The sequence below is a fragment of the Myotis lucifugus genome, unplaced genomic scaffold, assembly GCF_000147115.1.
Source record: "Myotis lucifugus unplaced genomic scaffold, Myoluc2.0 scaffold_397, whole genome shotgun sequence".
In the NCBI taxonomy this organism is placed as follows: domain Eukaryota; kingdom Metazoa; phylum Chordata; class Mammalia; order Chiroptera; family Vespertilionidae; genus Myotis; species Myotis lucifugus.
The window spans coordinates 494,287-512,525 of NW_005871445.1; the positions used below are offsets into that span (position 1 = coordinate 494,287).

The 18,239-nt window shown below is 54.3% G+C and overlaps 2 protein-coding genes across 2 annotated transcripts in view; both read right to left on the reverse strand.

Annotated features, from left to right (window-relative positions):
- The window catches only part of SLC2A8 (solute carrier family 2 member 8), a 7,756-nt gene extending 7,136 nt beyond the window's left edge, over positions 1-620 (reverse strand). The window contains exons 1-2 of the mRNA XM_023743524.1: positions 550-620; positions 240-444 (exon numbers count right to left, since the gene is read on the reverse strand). Of these exons, the coding sequence (XP_023599292.1) occupies positions 240-444; positions 550-598 (254 nt within the window). The 5' untranslated portion in view covers positions 599-620. The remainder of the gene's footprint in view (positions 1-239; positions 445-549) is intronic.
- A 3,232-nt stretch (positions 621-3,852) lies between these two features.
- The window catches only part of GARNL3 (GTPase activating Rap/RanGAP domain like 3), an 81,747-nt gene continuing 67,360 nt past the window's right edge, over positions 3,853-18,239 (reverse strand). The window contains 11 exon segments of the mRNA XM_006102097.3: positions 3,853-4,310; positions 5,413-5,539; positions 6,185-6,400; positions 7,610-7,748; positions 8,074-8,192; positions 8,763-8,870; positions 11,681-11,747; positions 12,675-12,833; positions 14,816-14,991; positions 15,528-15,644; positions 16,265-16,363. Coding sequence (XP_006102159.2) covers positions 4,133-4,310; positions 5,413-5,539; positions 6,185-6,400; positions 7,610-7,748; positions 8,074-8,192; positions 8,763-8,870; positions 11,681-11,747; positions 12,675-12,833; positions 14,816-14,991; positions 15,528-15,644; positions 16,265-16,363 — 1,505 coding nt within the window. The 3' untranslated portion in view covers positions 3,853-4,132.

An 18,239-nucleotide genomic window follows, 5' to 3' on the forward strand; every position in this document is an offset into this window, starting at 1 on the left:
CGGTGGCAGGAGACCCCACCTGGCCTACCTTTTTTGGGGCCTTTCCGAGGGTGTGGCGTGAGGATCTAGCGAGGTCGTCCACTATTTGTCACCCCCCTAACATAGTTAGGGAGATGGGCGTCTTATGGCATGCTCACAAAACAGTGCCTCATTCTGGGGAAACCGGCAAAGGTATCTATTGAGGGGTCTCCGTGTAACCCTAATATCCCCGGTCAGCGCTTGTGCCCCTCCACCATTACCCGGGGTGATCAGTAGGGGTTCCCAGACGGTAGGTATGACCCCGACCCATGAGGTGGCGTCGTCGGCTGAGGGAGTGGGCCCAGGGGTGCGGAGAGACGCAGGCTTGGTATCGCAGGGTATCTGTATCCGAGCGCGCAGCCGAAATCGAGCAGGCCCAGGGCAGCGGCGAAGGCGGCGAGGAACACGCGGCGTCCGCGGGGGACGCTGCGGGGATGAGCGGTCGGTGAGCGGCGTCGGCCCGGGCTGAGCGAGAGGGGCGAGAACTCTCCCCAGGCGCGCTTTATACCTTCTTCCCCGTCCCTCTCACACCCAGAGGCCGCAGGAGCGGCTGGGTCTCCTCCTGGTCCTCAGGCGTCATGTCCGCGGCCAACGCCGGCAGGTGCTGGCGTAGACATCGGCTCTTTCGGCAGAGCCGGCCAACGGGCCTGTCTGGGAGGCCCTGGGCGGCAGCGGGTGTGGGTGTGGGAGCAGCCAATGGGAACGCAAGACACGGTAGCGTCTGCGTTGGGCTCCCCCCTACAGATCAGAGCGAACCAATGGAAGCAAAGATTCGGTGCGGCGGAAGGCGCTGAAACCGCCCCTAGGACAGAGCTATCCAATGTATAGGAGGGGCGGGGTTCGTCATCCAACCGAAACGGCCAACGAGGGTGGGGGAGGGGGGGGGTTTGCACTTGTCTGGTAGTCGCCGCTCTGTCTAGCTTCAGCCAATGGGGTTGGAGCCGGACGAAGGCGGAGCACCTGGGCCCCCCCAGGACTTCCAGCCCCTCGCGGGCGGTTGCCCAGTCTTTCTACAGTCGGGTCTGCAGTTCCTCCTCCTCGTGAGCCTGGCTCTGGGCCCTGACGTGGAGAAGCCTGGCCCCTCCGCCCGGCCCTGCTCTGCCCACCGAGAGCCGCAGGGCTGGAGTTTCCAAAAGACTGTCGCGTGTCACTCTCCTCCCAGACTCAGAGCCTGGACCCGCTGGGCTCTGGGGGCGGAGGCGTGGCCCCGCGCGCACCCCACCTGCGGGTCACCAGTGGCTGCAGAGCCCGCGACTAGGACCGCCGGGTGCTGGGGACCGTGTTGGGCGGGGCCCCCAGGCCGCCTGTAGGACTGATCAGGGCGTCAGCGGTGAGCTTCGCGCTCCCTGTTAAGTTTCACCCACTTCACAGGTAACCCTGACTCTTGAATATTCATCCAAATACTTCGCATCTTGCCGGCCAGCGTGGCTCAGGGGTTGAGTCGACCTATGAACCAGGAGGTCACGGTTCAATTCCCTGTCAGGGCACATTCCCCGGGTTGCAGGCTCGGTCCCCAGTTGGGGCCATGCGGGAGGCAGCCAATCAGGGATTCTCTCCCATTAATGTTTCTGTCTCCCTCTCCATTCTTCTCTGAAATCAATAAAAATATATACACCGCTCATCTTTGGGTCCGCTGCAGATGTTGATAGCCAGCCACTCTGGGTGCCCCCCAAGTCACTGCTGCTGGAGCGAGGGGAGGAGGTCAGGGCTGGGGAGCAACAACACGGTGCCGCCGCTGGGGTGGTGCCGGTGATTCTGAAAGGAACCAGGGCTGTAAGAGGTGAAGCTTCTCATCTTTCTCTGGGCCTGTGTTATATCTCTAATGGAGATGAGATCTGTCTTCCAAGAGAGTTTGGAGCAGGGGCTGAGCAGGGGCAACGTACACATACACCAAGCACACGCGTGCGAAGCTCTCCGTGCTAGCCAGTGTGATCATGGTGCTAGCCAGTGTGATCATGGTGCTAGCCAGTGTGATCATGGTAGCTGTTTGCCCTCTGCAGTCATCTGACTGCACCATAAGGACAGGCATCTTGTGCTCGAGCTGTAAATTCTCATCACAGCATTTCTTACCGCTTTGTGGTCACCTGTTTACTGCTCTCCGGCCCCATGCACGTGGTTTTCTGCAGACAGCACCTGTGTTTGCAGTGGATGCATGACTCAGACTCCAGGGGTAAACTGCTCAGTTTACTTTGTAACTCAGCCGGTGGGGTGTGTGCAGAGGCTTTGCAGACAGGATACTCCAGTGAGTCCAGCTAGGCCAGCTCTGAGCCTACAAACCGGCTCCTGCCCCCTGGCTGGTGGTCTCCCTCCCGTGAGTGTTCAGCTCTTGACCACTAAGCAGATATTGCTGCCAGAGCAGCCTCCTGCCCCTTTATAGCGAAGCACCATCCACCTGATTAGTAGGGTCCACTTCTTGCCCTTTCTACATTCATTCGTCAGATTTGTGACTTTGGTCAAGTCATGGGGTGCCTAATACTGCCCAATTGTTTGGAAAAATGGTCTACAAAGCCCTTGGTTTTTCTATTCCAGAATGAGAAGCAAGAACCATCAGCGGAAGAAATTAACAGGAAAAAACACCCATACAAGCTCATAAAGCTCACAATTAGCTTAACATGAACATCAGCCCGGTCCAACGGACACCATCACTCAGCCTGGCTGTGTACGGTGGGCAGGGGAGAGAGCCCAGCTCTGAGACCAGAGAACTCACAGCTTCAAGCCATTGCTCCTTTCTGAGCCTGTTTCCTTATTTGAAAGCAAACAATAATAAAACCTAATTCACCAAACTTTGGGTGAGTTCGAGATACAGGATGTAGTGGACTTGTGTTCCCCCGTATGTGACAAGGGCATAACAAAACGCAAAGGAAGGACCAGCGTGCTGAACGCGGCGGAGACCACGAGAAGACACGTTCGGTTGTAAGCGCCCCACGTGCCTCTACATAGAAAGCTCCGTCTTTACTTCGTTACTAATTTACCTTCTGACTCTGGCCTCCTGCCTTCTGCTGAAGGGACCCAGGCGGCCTTCAGCTTGCATTCTCCATCGTGTTGAACCGTGTGTGTGGCAGGCAGGGAGGGGAGCAGTGTGCAAGGCCCACGAGGAGGCAGGTCATGATCAAGGTCAGATCAAGGTCATGTGACACAGCTCTCTGCACTTAACAGGGGAAGTGATTTCAAGTGTCTTTTGGTGGGTAGTGTAGACGAGAAGTGATCTACTAAAACGGACTTGTCAGACCAATGCCAGAGGTAAGTTTCCTTCTTCACACATTAAACTTTTACGATGTTAGGGACACTAGGTTCCCCCTTTAACTGTCCTGGCTGGAGGCTTACATTTCCCTGTTTCATTTGCACCCAGATTCTCTTCTCACTTGGAGGAGGGAGCAGGGGAGGGCAGATAAGTAACAAGAGGAAGGACAATCATCTGGTTCACGGGAAAGAGCAAAGCAGAGCGAGGGAGAGGAAGGCACTCGAAAATGCTAGCTTTGATAACTGTTCTCTGGTTATGATTTCAGAGTAACAATAAAACCAAACAAAATAATCCCAAGACTCTTCAGCTTCTTCCTCTACCTTACTATTTTTGTGAGACACAAGGAGAAAGGCACAGGAGCTTCTGAGACCTAACCATCAGCTTTTCTCAAGAGTCCAGGGGCAGGAACAGGGCTGGTGTCGGTGACAGGGACCTGAAGCAGTCATTGGGCCAGAGGTCAGAAAGAAAACTTATTTATAATACATTTAAGAAGCAATGGCTTTTCTTTATAAAAGAAACACATTCTAGGACATGAAAAAAATAATCTTCCCACCTAAGTATATAAAATATAAGAGAAGGCTGCCATAGAAAGAGTGAACATTTTTGATTTATTCAAAGTTTTAATCTAAAACCTCAATGAAATCTACCACCTGTATTACAAGGGGACTGATGGTTCCTGCACAGAAAGAAACCAAGGTCGAGAGAGACGGCACTGGGCACTAGAGACCGACCCGGACTGGCGAGCGGCAGAGGTTTGGTCCAATAGATGGCGGACAGGCTAGACGCCGCGCTGTCGGGAAGTGATGTCAGAACTGGTGAAAGTATAAACGTCCGTAAGAAAACGAAAGGTGGAAAACTCGACTTGGACTCTGTTTACTTCAAGTCGATGATGTCTTCATCCGAGGAAGCCGGGAGCTGGAAGGGGCTGCTGCCCCAGACGGGGCTGCCTTCTCTGTCTTCCCCAGGGTCCTGGTCGGAGCCCGTCGAGGCGCACTGCCCCTCGGGATTGGCCTCGGCGGTAGAAGGACTGTCCAAGGAGCCCGATGTGATCCTAGAAGAGAAGAGTCGCTGGGAAAGGATCGCTGCGAAGACCACTGAGGGGCCTAGTGTCTGGCAGTTCCGAGCTCCTAAGCCTGTCTCCCCCCTCCCACTGGGGGGCGCGGTGGGGACATGCAGGAGTCACCCACCCCCCAACAGAGCTTGGGGCCTGCAATCTGGCAGCCCTACCTCCTGGACTGGTGGGAGCTGCAAAGGCCAGGGTGACAGACCTCGGAGGTGCTTGTGAGGCACTCTACCTGCTTCAGTGCCCACACGATACTGTCCAGTGGCTCCCCTGACCTGAGGCTAAGGCTGAAACTCCCACCCACAGGGCCACAGGCCACAGGCCCTGCCCTGCTGACCCCTCCAGCCCTCTGTGTATCTCCATGTCTCTCTTGCTCAGCTCAGTGTCACTTCCTCAAAGAAACCTTCCTCCTACCCTCCCCCCACCAAAGTAGATCTATCCACCCCACACCCCCTCATTTATCTCTTTTTTAAATTTCCTTATGGCGACCGCAATCTCTGCATCACCTGCCACCCGGGGATGCCGTCTGTCCTAGGTTGTCCTTGTTGTCCTTCCCCACAGGCCTGCGAAGGCCCTGTCGCCCATCTCCACGTCCCCACACCCAGCTCGGTGCCAGGTGCTCCATGGAGGTGTGTTGAAGGAATTAATGGAGCATGCATGGTGTCGTGTGGAGGACAGAGAGGATCTCAGGGGACCAGCCAGTGGGATTCAACAAGCAGTCACTGGGCGGTGGCACGACGCTGCCAGCAGAGGCTGCGGCCGTTCCGCTCCCACCACAAGCACTGCAGACGTGCCTTTCCCGTCACTCCTACTGAGTGTTTTTGTTTAAAAAAAATTATGTCCATAAATATGGGGAGCAAAAATACAAACATGCCTGACTCTTAATGAGCATTTGTTGGGTTGCTAGTGGGTTGCCCATCTGTCGGGGCGCCCCCGGCAGGCTGTGTTCTCTGGGGAGCCTCCATGAGGAGCTCCCCTGCGGCTGGTCCAGGGGCCGCCCACAGCGTCAGGGCAGCAGACAGGCCTCCTGCCAGGGCTGCGACTCGAAGGGCCACCCCTGAGCAGGGGCTGCTGGGGCTGCTTTCTTTACCTGTCGCTGCTCGTTGATCTCACTGTCCCTGGCGCAGAAGCTCCGCGGCTTTCCTCGAACTGCTTCCGGGCCTTTGATTTAGGCTTCGGTGCTGCCTCTGACCTGGGGCTACCATTGTCGGAGAGGCCTGGATTGCAGGGGAGAACCAGAGGTCAGAGGTCATCGCCACAGAGCTGCCGCAGAGACAGAAAATGCCCTTCTTCTTGGTTGGGAACTGGTGCATTATTGGGATAGGCAGGAAGAAAGAAGATACAGGATATATTTTTATTTATTTATTTAATATATTTTTATTGATTGCAGAGAGGAAGGGGGAGGGAGAGAGAGAAACATCAAGGATAAGAGAGAATCATTGATCGGCTGTCTCCTGCACCCCCACACTCGGGACTGAGCCTGCAACCTGGGCATGTGCCCTGACCGGAATTCAAACCATGACCTCCTGGTTCATAGGTTGATGCGCAACCACTGAGCCACACTGGCTGGGTTCCAGTATATATTTTTAAAAATTGTATCAGATTAGACACTATTTACAAACAGCCTTTTCCCCCTTAGCCATGATTTAGGCAGCTTTCCCTACCAATAAACATGGATCGAGACTTGGTGGGGTGAACTGTATAGTATTCCTAGGTATAGATGCACTGTAACTTATTTAAAAATCCCTTTCTAAAGGGAAAGTTTCTTTTTAGCACATTGTTTTTGAGGATGATGACTATCCAAAGACAAAACCAACTGGTATGGTTACAAACGGTGAAAATAAATAATTGAGAGCCATTACCCAGCAGTTCCCTGCGGGTCCTGCTCGCTATTTCTTTAATCTCCATCCGGGACAGGGACAAGGAGTGAGTGACGGGAATGGCAGCGATGCCCACACTGATGGAGGTGGGCGGGGTGATGACCTTGGGGACCAAGGGCGATTTCAGAGGTCGCTCGATGCTTCTGCCCACGAGGTTTCTGAGTGGAATCTTGTACAGATTTTTTGACTGAATTTCACCTGAAAAGTGATTTAGAAAGGAGCATCAGGACTTTAAGAGAAGTTCATATTATTTACAAGAGGGTAATTTCTGGTTCCTCAACAGTTAGCAGGAAGGAAGATTTGATGCCGCACGCTGATCTCCTGTTCCCAGCAGGAGCAATGAAGTGATGGTGCCTGTGGCTGGTTCTCGAAGGGCACGGCTGTCATGGTAACCAGGATGAGATGCGCCCACCGCTGGCTACCGGCACAGGAGTGAGGGGCAGAGGAGACCCGCCAGCAGGTGCAGAGGCCAGCGGGGAGCCGGGCTTTAGGGTAACAAGGAGCATAAAGGGGACTGATGTGGTGAGAAGCTGGGACAACCAGCAACCTCAGCAAAGGCCTCTGGATTCGTGGGCAAAGCTAGGTAGAGAGCAAGACTGGGTGTGCTGAGCAGCGTGTAGGCTTGATGACCAAATCCTTTTAGCTGTAATCCCCGTCTGTTGTTAACATCTCAGAAGGAAAACTAGCTTTGCTTGGCCCGGAATCCCCTCGCCCTCCCGCCCTCCCCCCTTCTCCCCACTGAAACAAGTTTTTTTCATTATGGGATTTTTTTTTTTGTTATCACTAAGTTTCTTTTTTCTTTCCTTTCTTTTAAAAAAATAATTCTTTATTGTTGGAAGTATTACATATGTCCCCCCTTCCCCCCCACTGACCCCCTCCGGCCTCCCCCGTCCCCCCTGCCCCAGGCCTTCAGCACCCTACTGTCCGTGGCCATGGCCATGCATACGTGCATACAAGGTCTTTGGTTGGTTACTGCCCCCCCCCCCCTTCCCTCTGAGATTCCCCACTCTGTTCCATGTCTCTGGATCCGCTCTGTTCATCAGTTTATTTTGTTACTTAGATTCCACATACAAGTTCGGTCACGTGATCCTTGTCTTAATCGGACTGACTTATTTCACTCAGCATAATGCTCTCCGGGTCCCTCCAGGCTGTCTCGGGTGAGAGATCCTTCTGTTTCACTCTGCACAGTGTTCCATGGTGTGAATGTGCCCAGCTTCCTCATCCCCTCGTCCACTGCTGGGCACTTGGGCTGCATCCCCAAGTTTCTTAAGAATGCAGCCAGTGCACTCAGAACACACGTTTTTTATGGCTTTAAATAGTGACTTCCTTGGGCGGTAGTCACGTGCTGATATCTGACAAGGAACGGACTAAGAAACCTCTGAACAAGACAGTGAAAACGGGACTCACCTTCCCCCAGGGACGACGGGAACACCGGAGCGTCTCCGCCCGGGGGCGTCTGAGGAGAGTTGTGGGCACTGGCCCCCTTGGAGCTGCCTCCAGACAGGACCTCGCTCTCGGCCGCGGCTGCTGTGAAGTAGATATCGGACTGGGAGGAAGAGAAGACACGTGAGGGCTGCCGGCTGCTGGGGACCCTCGTCCTCACTCAGCTCCTCCCCAGCGCACCCCAGGGCAGCGCTGTGCCGATGCTGCGGGAGAGGCCTGCACAGCCCCCCACCTGCACCAAACAACCGCTCGCTCGGGGACTAAGCGGGGGCGCCTGCAGCCCACGGGCCGCACATGAAAACCCCACGGGGGCGCTTCCAGCCTCCTCATCGCCCCCTGGCGTCCTGACCCCTGACTGCCTGGGAGGGGAGTCTCCTGGCGCTTGGGGCCCCACAGCCCCTCGGATGGAAACATCGGGGTCTGCTCACCCTGGAGGCCACGAGCTGCAGCTGAGGCACGACCGCCGTGTGGACCAGGTTCCCGTTCACCACCAGGCGGATCTCCATGGAGTCGGGGGTGAAGGCCAGGAGGTACGGGAAAGCACAGAATGCAAGGCAGCGGGGCGTCAGCTCCAGCCCCCACTTGTGGCTGTCTCACATCCCTCCTCAGTTCTCGGGAGCTCCCCCCCTCCCAGTGCTCCGGCTGCCTCTCCTACTTCACAGGCCTGTGCCCAGCTGTGGATCTTGAACCACATACACGAGGCACCACCACGCGTGTCGTGATATCCCAGTGACGGACAGAGTCCCTGCGTTTCTGTGGTTCTAGACTTTTCAACTACGGGAATGGCGCTGGAAGCACTGGGCTTCCCCTCCCCCAGTCAGTCAGGGTGTTAGGACTGGATCTCGCCCTTGCATTTTAGAAAAAGGCAAGTGGGGCCCAGAAACCAGAAACGAAAGGATGCTAAAAGCTGAGATTTAATTGATCTCAAAGGATCATGTGCTCAGAACTGGGAGGAACCGTAGAGACAATAGTCCTAAAAGGGAACAATAGAAACTACTGAGTACCCATCTTCACATAATTTATGGCAATTTAGCAGGAAGCCAGCGAGTCTGCTGACGCAGGCCTGACAGGCCCAGGGAATGCTCGAGGGGAAAAGTGCAGGCAGGGACTTTCTTACCAACCGCGTAAGGAGCCTGGTTCCAACAGAACTGGAAATCGGACGCAGACGGTTGAACCAAAAAAGAGCCTCCATTAAACGGACACACTTTTTTATAGATGCAACTGTCTGCAACGAAACAATAGGACTCATTTTTGTTGGAGACAATTAGATGACTGTAATTAGATGCATGACAAGCAGACGACAGGAATAGCACCCTGACTGCTGTTCTTTACAAACAGCTGGTGCGAATACTGTCCCGAGGCCAGGTTCCCAGGGGCAGCACTGCAATAACCACAGCTGCCACTTTGGGAGACTTTACCACGAGCCAGGCTCTGGGCTTTGGAAACACCACCCGTTGGATCTGTACGGCCTTATGAAGTGGATGCGATTATTGCGCCCATTTTACAGATGAGAAAATTGAGGCGAGGAGAGGTGAAGTAGCTGGTCTGAAGTCTCAGCAGTACCACGTGGGGAGAACGCGGGGCCGCCTGACTGCAGAGAAGGGACACTTGCTGGCAGCCCTCGGATCAGGAAGCCCCCCTGCGGGGCAGGTCCCACACGGAGCCCCACTCGGCAGGACTAGTGGTGAGAGCTCCACACGCCCCTCCTCCCAACGTTTTATTAGGAAACCTGAAGCCACAAGCCTGCATCGCCTGGTGACCCTGGGCCAGCATTAGACTAAGGCCAGGTTACCTCAGCTGCCCTGTTCCTCGCCGGTTCCCAGCTCTAAACACCCGTCCAGTGGTTTGGACCGTCTCGTAGGGAGGGCAGGGCGTTCACGTGGAAGCAGAGGCCCCTTGTATTCCAGGAGCCACCATGGGTTAGCCATACAATTTTATTCTTAAATCCTTGACCTCTCTTTCTCCTCTGGATATCACCCTCTTCCTCTCTCTCTTTTTCCTTCAAAGCAAAAGTCTTTGCGAGACTTGTCTCTATTCCTCTTCCCCATTCTCTAGTGTCCTGTGTGGTCAGCTTTTGCTCCCACTTCTGCCCCAAAGACACCTGCTCGGAGCAAGGTTCCCAGCGACTCCACCTGGTAAAGCCAGAGCGGCTCTCAGACCCCGCCCACTCCTGGTCTTCCTCCTGCCGCCCCTCCGTCTTCCGTGCTGGCTCCGCCTGTCTCTCTCCACTTCTCTTTGCGCAGTCTCTTCAGTCTCGTGACTCCAGATGTCAGTTACATGCTAACCACCCAGTGGTATCTCCAGCCAGCCCTCCCGCTGGCCTCCCAGCTCCGGACGTGACCCAGCTGATGGCTCAGGGCTCCACTGGGATAACTGGGAGGCGCTGACGCATCCAAACTGAACTCGGATGTTTTCCCCAAGCGCCCTCCTCTTCAAGGTCCCTCTTCCTGGTAAATGTATCCTCCGTTCTTCCGGCGGCCCGGGCCCCACCTGCAGAACCTGCCTCTTCCTCTCATACTGTCCATCTGACCCACAGCCAAGTGCCTGGGTTCTCAGGTTTAAAATACACCCAGGAACGGCCATCTTTTGCCAGGTGAGTTCGGCCGCTGGTACTTGCTCCCCCACCTTGACCGGCTTCCTGCCACCTGCCCCCTGCCCCCTGCCCCCTGCCTGCAGGGACGCTGCACCCTGTCCTGCCGGAGGGAACCAAGCTTCCTACGTGTACAGAGAGGATGGCGGCTCCTGTTTCCACACTCCCTTTTCATTCTGGGATTCGTTCCCTTGTTCTAAAAACCAGCTCTATCTTTCTGTTCGTAACTGCTCGCCCACCTAAAACCCCTCCCACCTTTCGAGACATTAAAAGGAAAAATAAATCTACATCAGTGTTTAAAGCATCCTGTCACAAGTTTTCCTCATAGATTTTTTTGATAAAGTAAAAAGACCACACTTTGAAGAGATTAACATCTTGCAAAAGTGACTAAACATGTGACCCCTGCTCCCCTTGTCCCCGAAAACCTGGGAGAGAGGACAGCAAAGGACTGGCGGGTCGGACGGAGCCCCTGGCCTTTCCTGCTGCCCCAACTGGGGACCTTCTCACCCAACGTTCCTTCTCACCCAGCGGCTAAGACAGAACTGAGGCCAAAATAGCCTAAAAGAGAGACTTATTGTTGGGGGGGCTCCTTCTTTGTGACTACTTCTCCCAACTTGCTCCCCATAAATCTCAAATTCTGAAAGATGTTTTCCAAACGAAGTTCTCTCTTCATCACTGGCTTCCCCATACTTATTAATCAAAGATTAATCAGAATATCTGCCGCATGTGACATAAACAACGTCACCACTCTACATTAATTCCATTCTAAGCTGAAAAAATATGTTTTCCTGCTTCAGTTAGACTGGCAGCCTTATGCACAAAAATGTCACTACTCTTAGCCATGAAAAGATCCTTTTTTTGTAGTGTAAGGTTAGCTTTTGAAATGCTGCAAATCCTTAAAGACCCTGCCCACACCCACCTGCCACCTGACCCAAAGTACCCCGCCGAGGCCGGAGACCAGGGAGAGGCGCTTTCACTGGCACCTGAGAAACAGCCACGAGGAGTCCCTGTGGTTAAAATTCTGGGCGAGGGAATCACGAGGGCCCGAATGTGAGCCCTGGCTCCGCGGCTTCGCATGATCTGAGAAAGGCAGTTCACTGCCCCCGGCCTCAGCTGCCTTTTCTCCAAACTACAGGTAATAAGAGCACCCGAGAATCACAGGGACGCTGACTCCAGCGTCCTGATCTCCGCACGTGGCAGGCAGCAAGGGCTCCCTACACGGAAGCTGTCACTCTAACTGTCACCCCCACACCCTGGAGACGGGCCACGATCCGGGCGTATTGGCAGATCTAGGAAGGAATGCAATGTTTAGATGTTTCCTGGAGCGCAGTTAAGGCCACGGGAATGAACCATTAGGCAAGTCTAAGGTTAAGTCCCTTCAAATTGCCCCCCAAAAGGGACGGTGGATTTCTGCAGATAAAGACACAAGCACATGGCTCACTTACAGTTGTAGCACAAGAGCAGCCCGGCTTCCCCGTCTTCGTAAACATCAATAGCTGCAACGAAATGAACCTGCAATGGTGACAAGCGGGGTCGTGGGCAGGCGGGAAGTTTCAGGGGCTCCCAGCACCCCGCCCAATAGCAGCCTCCCGGGTCCCTCAGGTGCCTTTGTGCGCCACGCTGCCCCTCGGCTGCCTGCCCTGCCCTCCCAGCGGGGGCTCGTGCCACCTCCTGCACTCGGCTCATCTCGCTCCAGGGCAGCCGTTGGCATCAGGCAGGCCTATGGGGACTCTGCCAGGACTGAGCTGACAGCGTGGCTGTGTTCAGAGTCAGGCTGTGGGGCAGGAGCGCCAGCCACGGCCGGGATCAGGGACAGAGCCACAGCAGGGCCTCCCCACTCCCTCCTGAGGCCTCCACAGCCTGTCGGACCGTTACTGACACTCAGCGTGGCAGACCTGCAGACCCGCTTCATGCTTCCACCCGATCCCTGCCTCGGTCTCTCCGGGGTGAGGGCCCGGCAGGACCAGCTCCACGACCGTGAGGACGTGAGAGCCAGCTAGAGAGCTTTCGGAAAAGGCATTCTGGGTCCTCACTCCTAGAGATCCTGACGTTATAGTCTAACGTGGGGCATTGGCTTTTCAATTTTTATTTGCTTAAAAAGCAGTTCATTTTATTGGCATTTAGAAATGATGAAAAGAACGTATGGTGTTTGTGAAAATGAAAAAGCACAGCTTTGTACCACGTGAGGCCTGTGCCCTGCCTTCCCAGTGGCCCCGGAAGAGGACGCCCAGCTGGGCCCGTGGCCAGCCTTCCCCTGTGGCTCGGGGTGAGCTCCCAACTGGGAACCCCTGGGACTGGGGCCCACAAATAAGCCAGAGACCCGATCTTGTGACCACCTAATACTGATACGATACAGAACCTGCTAACCGTGGCTTCACAGAGCTGGAAGCCACACCCCTGGTCGCCTTCCATCCCCCCTGCCTGTGGCTGCCGACTCACCCTGCTGGCCTCCACGTGGTGCAGCCGGAAGGCCTCCCCTGTGCTCTCGTTCACCACGTCGAACTGGTGCCGATACGCCACGCAGATGAGATTGTCACTCTCTTCTGTTGGCCCGTCTACTAAAGTCATCACCACGGGAGAGTCGGTCAGACAGATCTCCTGTGTGGTTGACAGGGTAGGAGAAACGGTCAGGACACAGGCAGCCATCTTCGTATCAAGCCCCACTGCCCGCCCCATCCGGAAGGGGGCCCCCTCCCAGGTCCTGCAGACCCTGCTCCTGACTGGGAGGCAGGGACGGCAAAGAGGGATGGAGCCCGACTTCTCCCCGATATCCCGATATCCCGTCCTCAGGACCAGACCTCATCCATGGCATAGGGGCGGGGCCAGGAAATACTTTTACAAAAGTGATTCAACAATGTGGTCCGAGTTAGCCCTTAGATAATCTGGTCCTGTCCTGTGAGTGATTTAATAATAATAATAATAATAATAATAATAATAAAATAATTGCTAACTTTGTTGAGCACTTAACACAGTGCCAAGCAACCACTATTCTCACTGAAGCCTCATGACAACCTTATGAAGTAGGTAAGGTTATTATCCTACTTTACAGATGAGAAAACAGAGGCTCAAAGGCCATGTGACTTGCCTAAAGTCACGTGGTTTATATGGGTACAGCCAAGATCTGAACTCAGGAAAACTGACTTCAGAGCTCGTATGCCCCATAAATGGGCACACATATTCATTAAAATTGCTAATAACTGTATCAAGAAGACTAACAGCTAATTAAAGCAGAAACTGACATGCATAACTCCAGGCAAAATAATCTCTCAGCTTGCCTACAGGCATACTCTGCCTTGGCAGCCAATGCTTGACATAGTCCACACCCTGTCCACACGCTGTCAGCTGTTAGAAATGGTAAGATCAGGGAAGGAACCTGTCCCTCAAGGAGGTTTCTCCTACAAGTGCCAGTAACGTGTCCAAGGTCACGTCCTGAGCATGTGGAGCCCAAACTGTACCATAGTTTTTAAAAAGTTAGAAATGGTAAGATCAGGGAAGGAACCTGTCCCTCAAGGAGGTTTCTCCTACAAGTTCCACCCTCAATCGATTAGCAAACCTAGTGGCTAGTGGCCCTGGCTGCTCTGCCCACGGCTTCCTCCACCTCTGCAGCCACCCACGCCACCACCATCTCTCACTGGGCCTGTGGTGGTCTCTCAGCAGGACACCTCATCCCCACTCTTGGCCCCATGCTCGCCTCTGCGCAGCGGCCAGAGGAGGCTCCATAAAACATGCAGCTCTGCCCGGCCAGTGTGGCTCAGTGGTTGAGCTTCAAACTATGAAGCAGGAGGTCACAGTTCGATTCCCAGTCAAGGGCACACGCCCAGGTTGTGGGCTCGATCCCCAGTGTGGGGTGTGTAGGAGGCAGCCGAGTAATGATTCTCTCTCATCATTGATGTTTCTCTCTCTCTCCCCCTCCCTTCCTCTCTGAAATCAATAAAAATATATTTTAAAAAACCAGGCCAGTTCTCTGCTTCAAACCTTCCAGAGGCTTCCCCTTCACTCAGAGTCACAACCACAGTCCTGGGCAGCAGCCTGGTCCCGTGCCCTGGCCTCCCTGCCTCTTTACTCAGCCCGGCTACCCGCCTCTTGCCTGAGCCTTGGGCAGGGTCTGAAATGCTCTCTCCCCGATACCCTCATCGCCCACTCCCATATTTCATTTGGATCTCTGCCCAAGGTAACCTTTCCAGAGAGGGTTTCTGGGACGTCCTTCCTAGGATAGAGGCCCCCCCCCCGCCCCATTGCCCTCTGCTGTTACCCCTACTTTGCTGCTATCCTCAGGATCACAGACCTGCCTGCTGATTCCTGTTACCCTGCAGCTAGCAAGCAATCTCAGGGAGAAGAGCGGCGTTTTGTTCACTGCTGTGTCCCCAGTGCCCAGAACACCCCTTCGGTGGTCACGGGCCTGGGATCTGGGTGGAGAAGGGAAAGACCCCGTTGGCCTTAGTCCTCTGGGGGGACAGGGCTTCAGGTGAGGGTTCCCCGAATGGGCTACTGCCTGTGGAACAACCCCAGTAGATGACAGACTCAGGGTGGAAGGAGAGTCGGCCTGGCCCGGAGAGAGGGGGTTTGAACAGAAGACCTACCCTGATGTACTGGAATTCTTCAACGGGGGACTCCGACAGGGGGGATAACAGCGAGGGGCCGGGCACCCCTCTTAGCTTGTTGTGTTTCCTTGTGATCAGAAGCAGTTTATTCCGGATGGCGACCACCACCCTCAGCTCTCTGCTGTGGTGAGTGTTAATGGCGTACAAGTGGCAGCCTGGGAAGAGAAATCCATGATGCCGATCAGGACCAGAGGTTGCCAGCCCCCAGGCCTTGGCAATCGGGACCTTCCTAGGATCCCCCGAAAAAGAAATAACCCAGTGAAATGGCTAAGAATGCTGCCGCCTGGCGAAATGGAGACTTGGAATAAAAACTGGATTGAGCTACAGGAAAATGAAGGACGTTATTTCCCTTTACTGTAGAGTTTGTGGTCTCAGCTTCATATCACAACATGATGTGAATTAAAGTGAGGGTGATCAGAGCTCCAGAAACCAACGTCTCAACGGTTAAAAGCCTCTTTTCAAGGTTTGCACCCAGCGCTGGACCCGCCCCCTGACCCGTCACACAGCCTGGGACTCCCTCTGGTCCTCAACGGTTCCCAGGGCTCAGGGTTCGCTAAGGGAGCCCGTGATGCTATCTTTGTGATGTTTCCGAGTAAAAGCAAACCAGTAAAATCAAACTCCTACTCGTTTTAAGTTTCAGGGAAACCTGGGCAGCCTGACCCAAAACCAGCCAGGCCGTGCCGCGCGTCACCTTTCGTTTTCTCCAGCTTGTTCTCCCGGCAGTCGCACCTGCCCCACGCGGCCTGCTTGCCCTCGATGCCCTTCTGCACAGCGCTCAGCCTGAAGACAAAGAGGCGGGCGTCCTTCCCTGGTGAGACGAAGCGGACGGAGGAGGAGATGCGTGGAAAAGTGAAAAAGAACGGAAGGGACAAACTGTGTGGGAAAGCAGGGCTAGAGACAGGGAGACCCCCGACTGCCTTTACCTATCAATGCATTTAAGGATGCTCTGCCCCACCTTCTCTCCTTCACTGTCCCCTCTTCAGAGAACCAATGGGCCACCCACGAACCCTGAGCACTGAGCACCAGGAGCAGAGATAGTTGGTACGACCTATGCAGTCAGACCCTGTGAGCCTCGGTGCTGGCCACAGGGGGCTGCACACTCCCCTTTCCCCTGGAGACCAGCACCCAGGAGGGGAGTATCACAGGAGGGGAGTATCATTTGGAGGGGAGCATCACCCAGAGGGGAGTATCATCTGGAGGAGAGCATCACCCAGAAGCGAGTACCACCCGCAGGGGAGCACCACCCAGAGGGGAGTATCATCTGGAGAGGAGCATCACAGGAGGGGAGTATCATCTGGAGGGGAGCATCACCCAGAGGGGAGTATCATCTGGAGAGGAGCATCACAGGAGGGGAGTATCATCTGGAGGGGAGCATCACCCAGAAGGGAGAACCACCTGCAGGGGAGCACCACCCGCAGGGAAGCACACCTCTGTCTGCTCGGAGAATCAGGAGGTCCAGCGTCTCGAGCACATGCATCTGCTTCACAGGCAGAGTCCTGTCAAACACTGGCACTGCTGGGAGGTCACCTGGAAAAGAAAACCTGGTTACTAGCACGGCATCCCGAGGCGCTTTCCAGAACCTAGCGAACATGCCTGTGGCCACTCTGGAGGCCAGTTCCCGCTGGGCAAGGAAGGAGGCCAGCTTCCAGCGCTTCCATAGGGCTGCACAGGAAGTTCAAGACTCATCTCCTCTCAGTCTGGGGAGAGGGACTGACGCTTCCTTCTGAGAGGCACTTAAACCTCCAGAGAGCCCGGGACGAGACCTTCTTCCTCAGCGCTTGTCAGAGAACAGGCGGCCTCGCTCAGTCCCAGCTTTCCCTGGGGTTCGTACACTTAGTGTATACAAAACTCAGCCATTTCTCTTAAGTGGTTTCTGATTTTTATGTAATTTTTTGAAATTGTATCGTATCTCAGGTTATTTTATATTTCTCAAGAAAGCAAAATTAACATTCCCTTGTATTTAAAATACATACAAACAGCCTACTCCAAAATGCCCTCTATCAATAGTTTACCTATACATTTTCAGTATTTCTCCATATAAGAATATGAAATGTCCTTTTTAGACAAAAACAAGAGAGAAATGATCACTTTGCCCAAATAAGAGGAAAAGCGAGTTTCCGTGGAAGTGCTCAGGAAGATGCCAGGTAAACGGACGACTAAAGGCCTGTAACTACAGGCAGGATTTGCTGTTAAGCTTGCTTACTGGGATCGTACATCGCTGGCGATGACTGTGCCCCTGGGGGACTGTGAAGACACAGGCTAAACGGATTAGGCTGGTCCATAAGCAAAGGGTCTGTTCTGGGCTTGACCTGGAATCAGGCAGGCGATGTGGACGTGGAGGCAGAAGTGTGGAGGCAGAAGTGTAGCGTATTGCTCACCTGTACTTGTCAGACACTTAGACCTTCAGGTGCTCTGCTGTCTGTCTAATTATAACTTAGGTGCAAGGGGCCCTGAGCCCCTGGCCTCTTCCAGAAGTCTGATTGGGAGTTCATCCCTCCCTGATGGTGGGAGAAGGGCAGAGCTTGTAGGCCTCAGGATTAATGACCCCCTCACGGGGGAGGGACCTCCTGCTGCTGCGCCAGTGAGAGCTCCGATCGGTCAGAGCACAAGCCGGTGAAGCTCTTGCTAGAATCGGCTTGTCTCTAGTTCCTCACAAGGATGGGGCCAACTAAGTCCACGAGAGCCCACGAAACCACTCTCCTTCCTCTTCTGCCCCAACAGGAATCGATTCCCAAGCTCTCTGTGCTTCCGCGGGGCTGACCTGATTTTTAAAACATGGATGGGCACTCATCAGCACATGTGACTAAGGAGCCAGGAGCACCTCATTTCCTGGACGGCGGCTAAGACACCGAGGCTTCCTGCGTGCCAGGCCCGATGCTGAGTGTCTCACAGGTCATTTCCTTTAAATGTCCCCACGCTGTTCGGGGGAACTGCAATACTCCCACTTAACAGCTGAGGAATCTGAGGCTCAGAGCTGGGGAGCTACACAGTATCGCCCCGTTTTAAATGTGAGATGCCAGTAACGTGTCCAAGGTCACGTCCTGAGCATGTGGAGCCCAGTCTGTGCAAGGACAAAGGCTGTGCTCTCAGCCAGTGCTGTGGCCTAAAGGCAGCTGCAAACCCACGGATGGATGGTGGGCCCGGAAGCAACAGCCCTGGAAGGAATTAGGAAGTGACAGAAGCACGTCATCTCACATTTAAAACAGGGCGACACTGCAGCTGCCCAACTCTGTACAGAGTTCCTCGGGGTTTATTCTCCATCAAACCTTTCCCAGTGGCTGAACAGGCTGACACAGCGCACAGGAAGGGAGAGGAGGCAAGGGTATGAGCAGGTGACTTGTAGATCTCATGACAGTTTCATAACAATTTTGTTCTTATCATCTCCTTATGAAGAAATCATCTT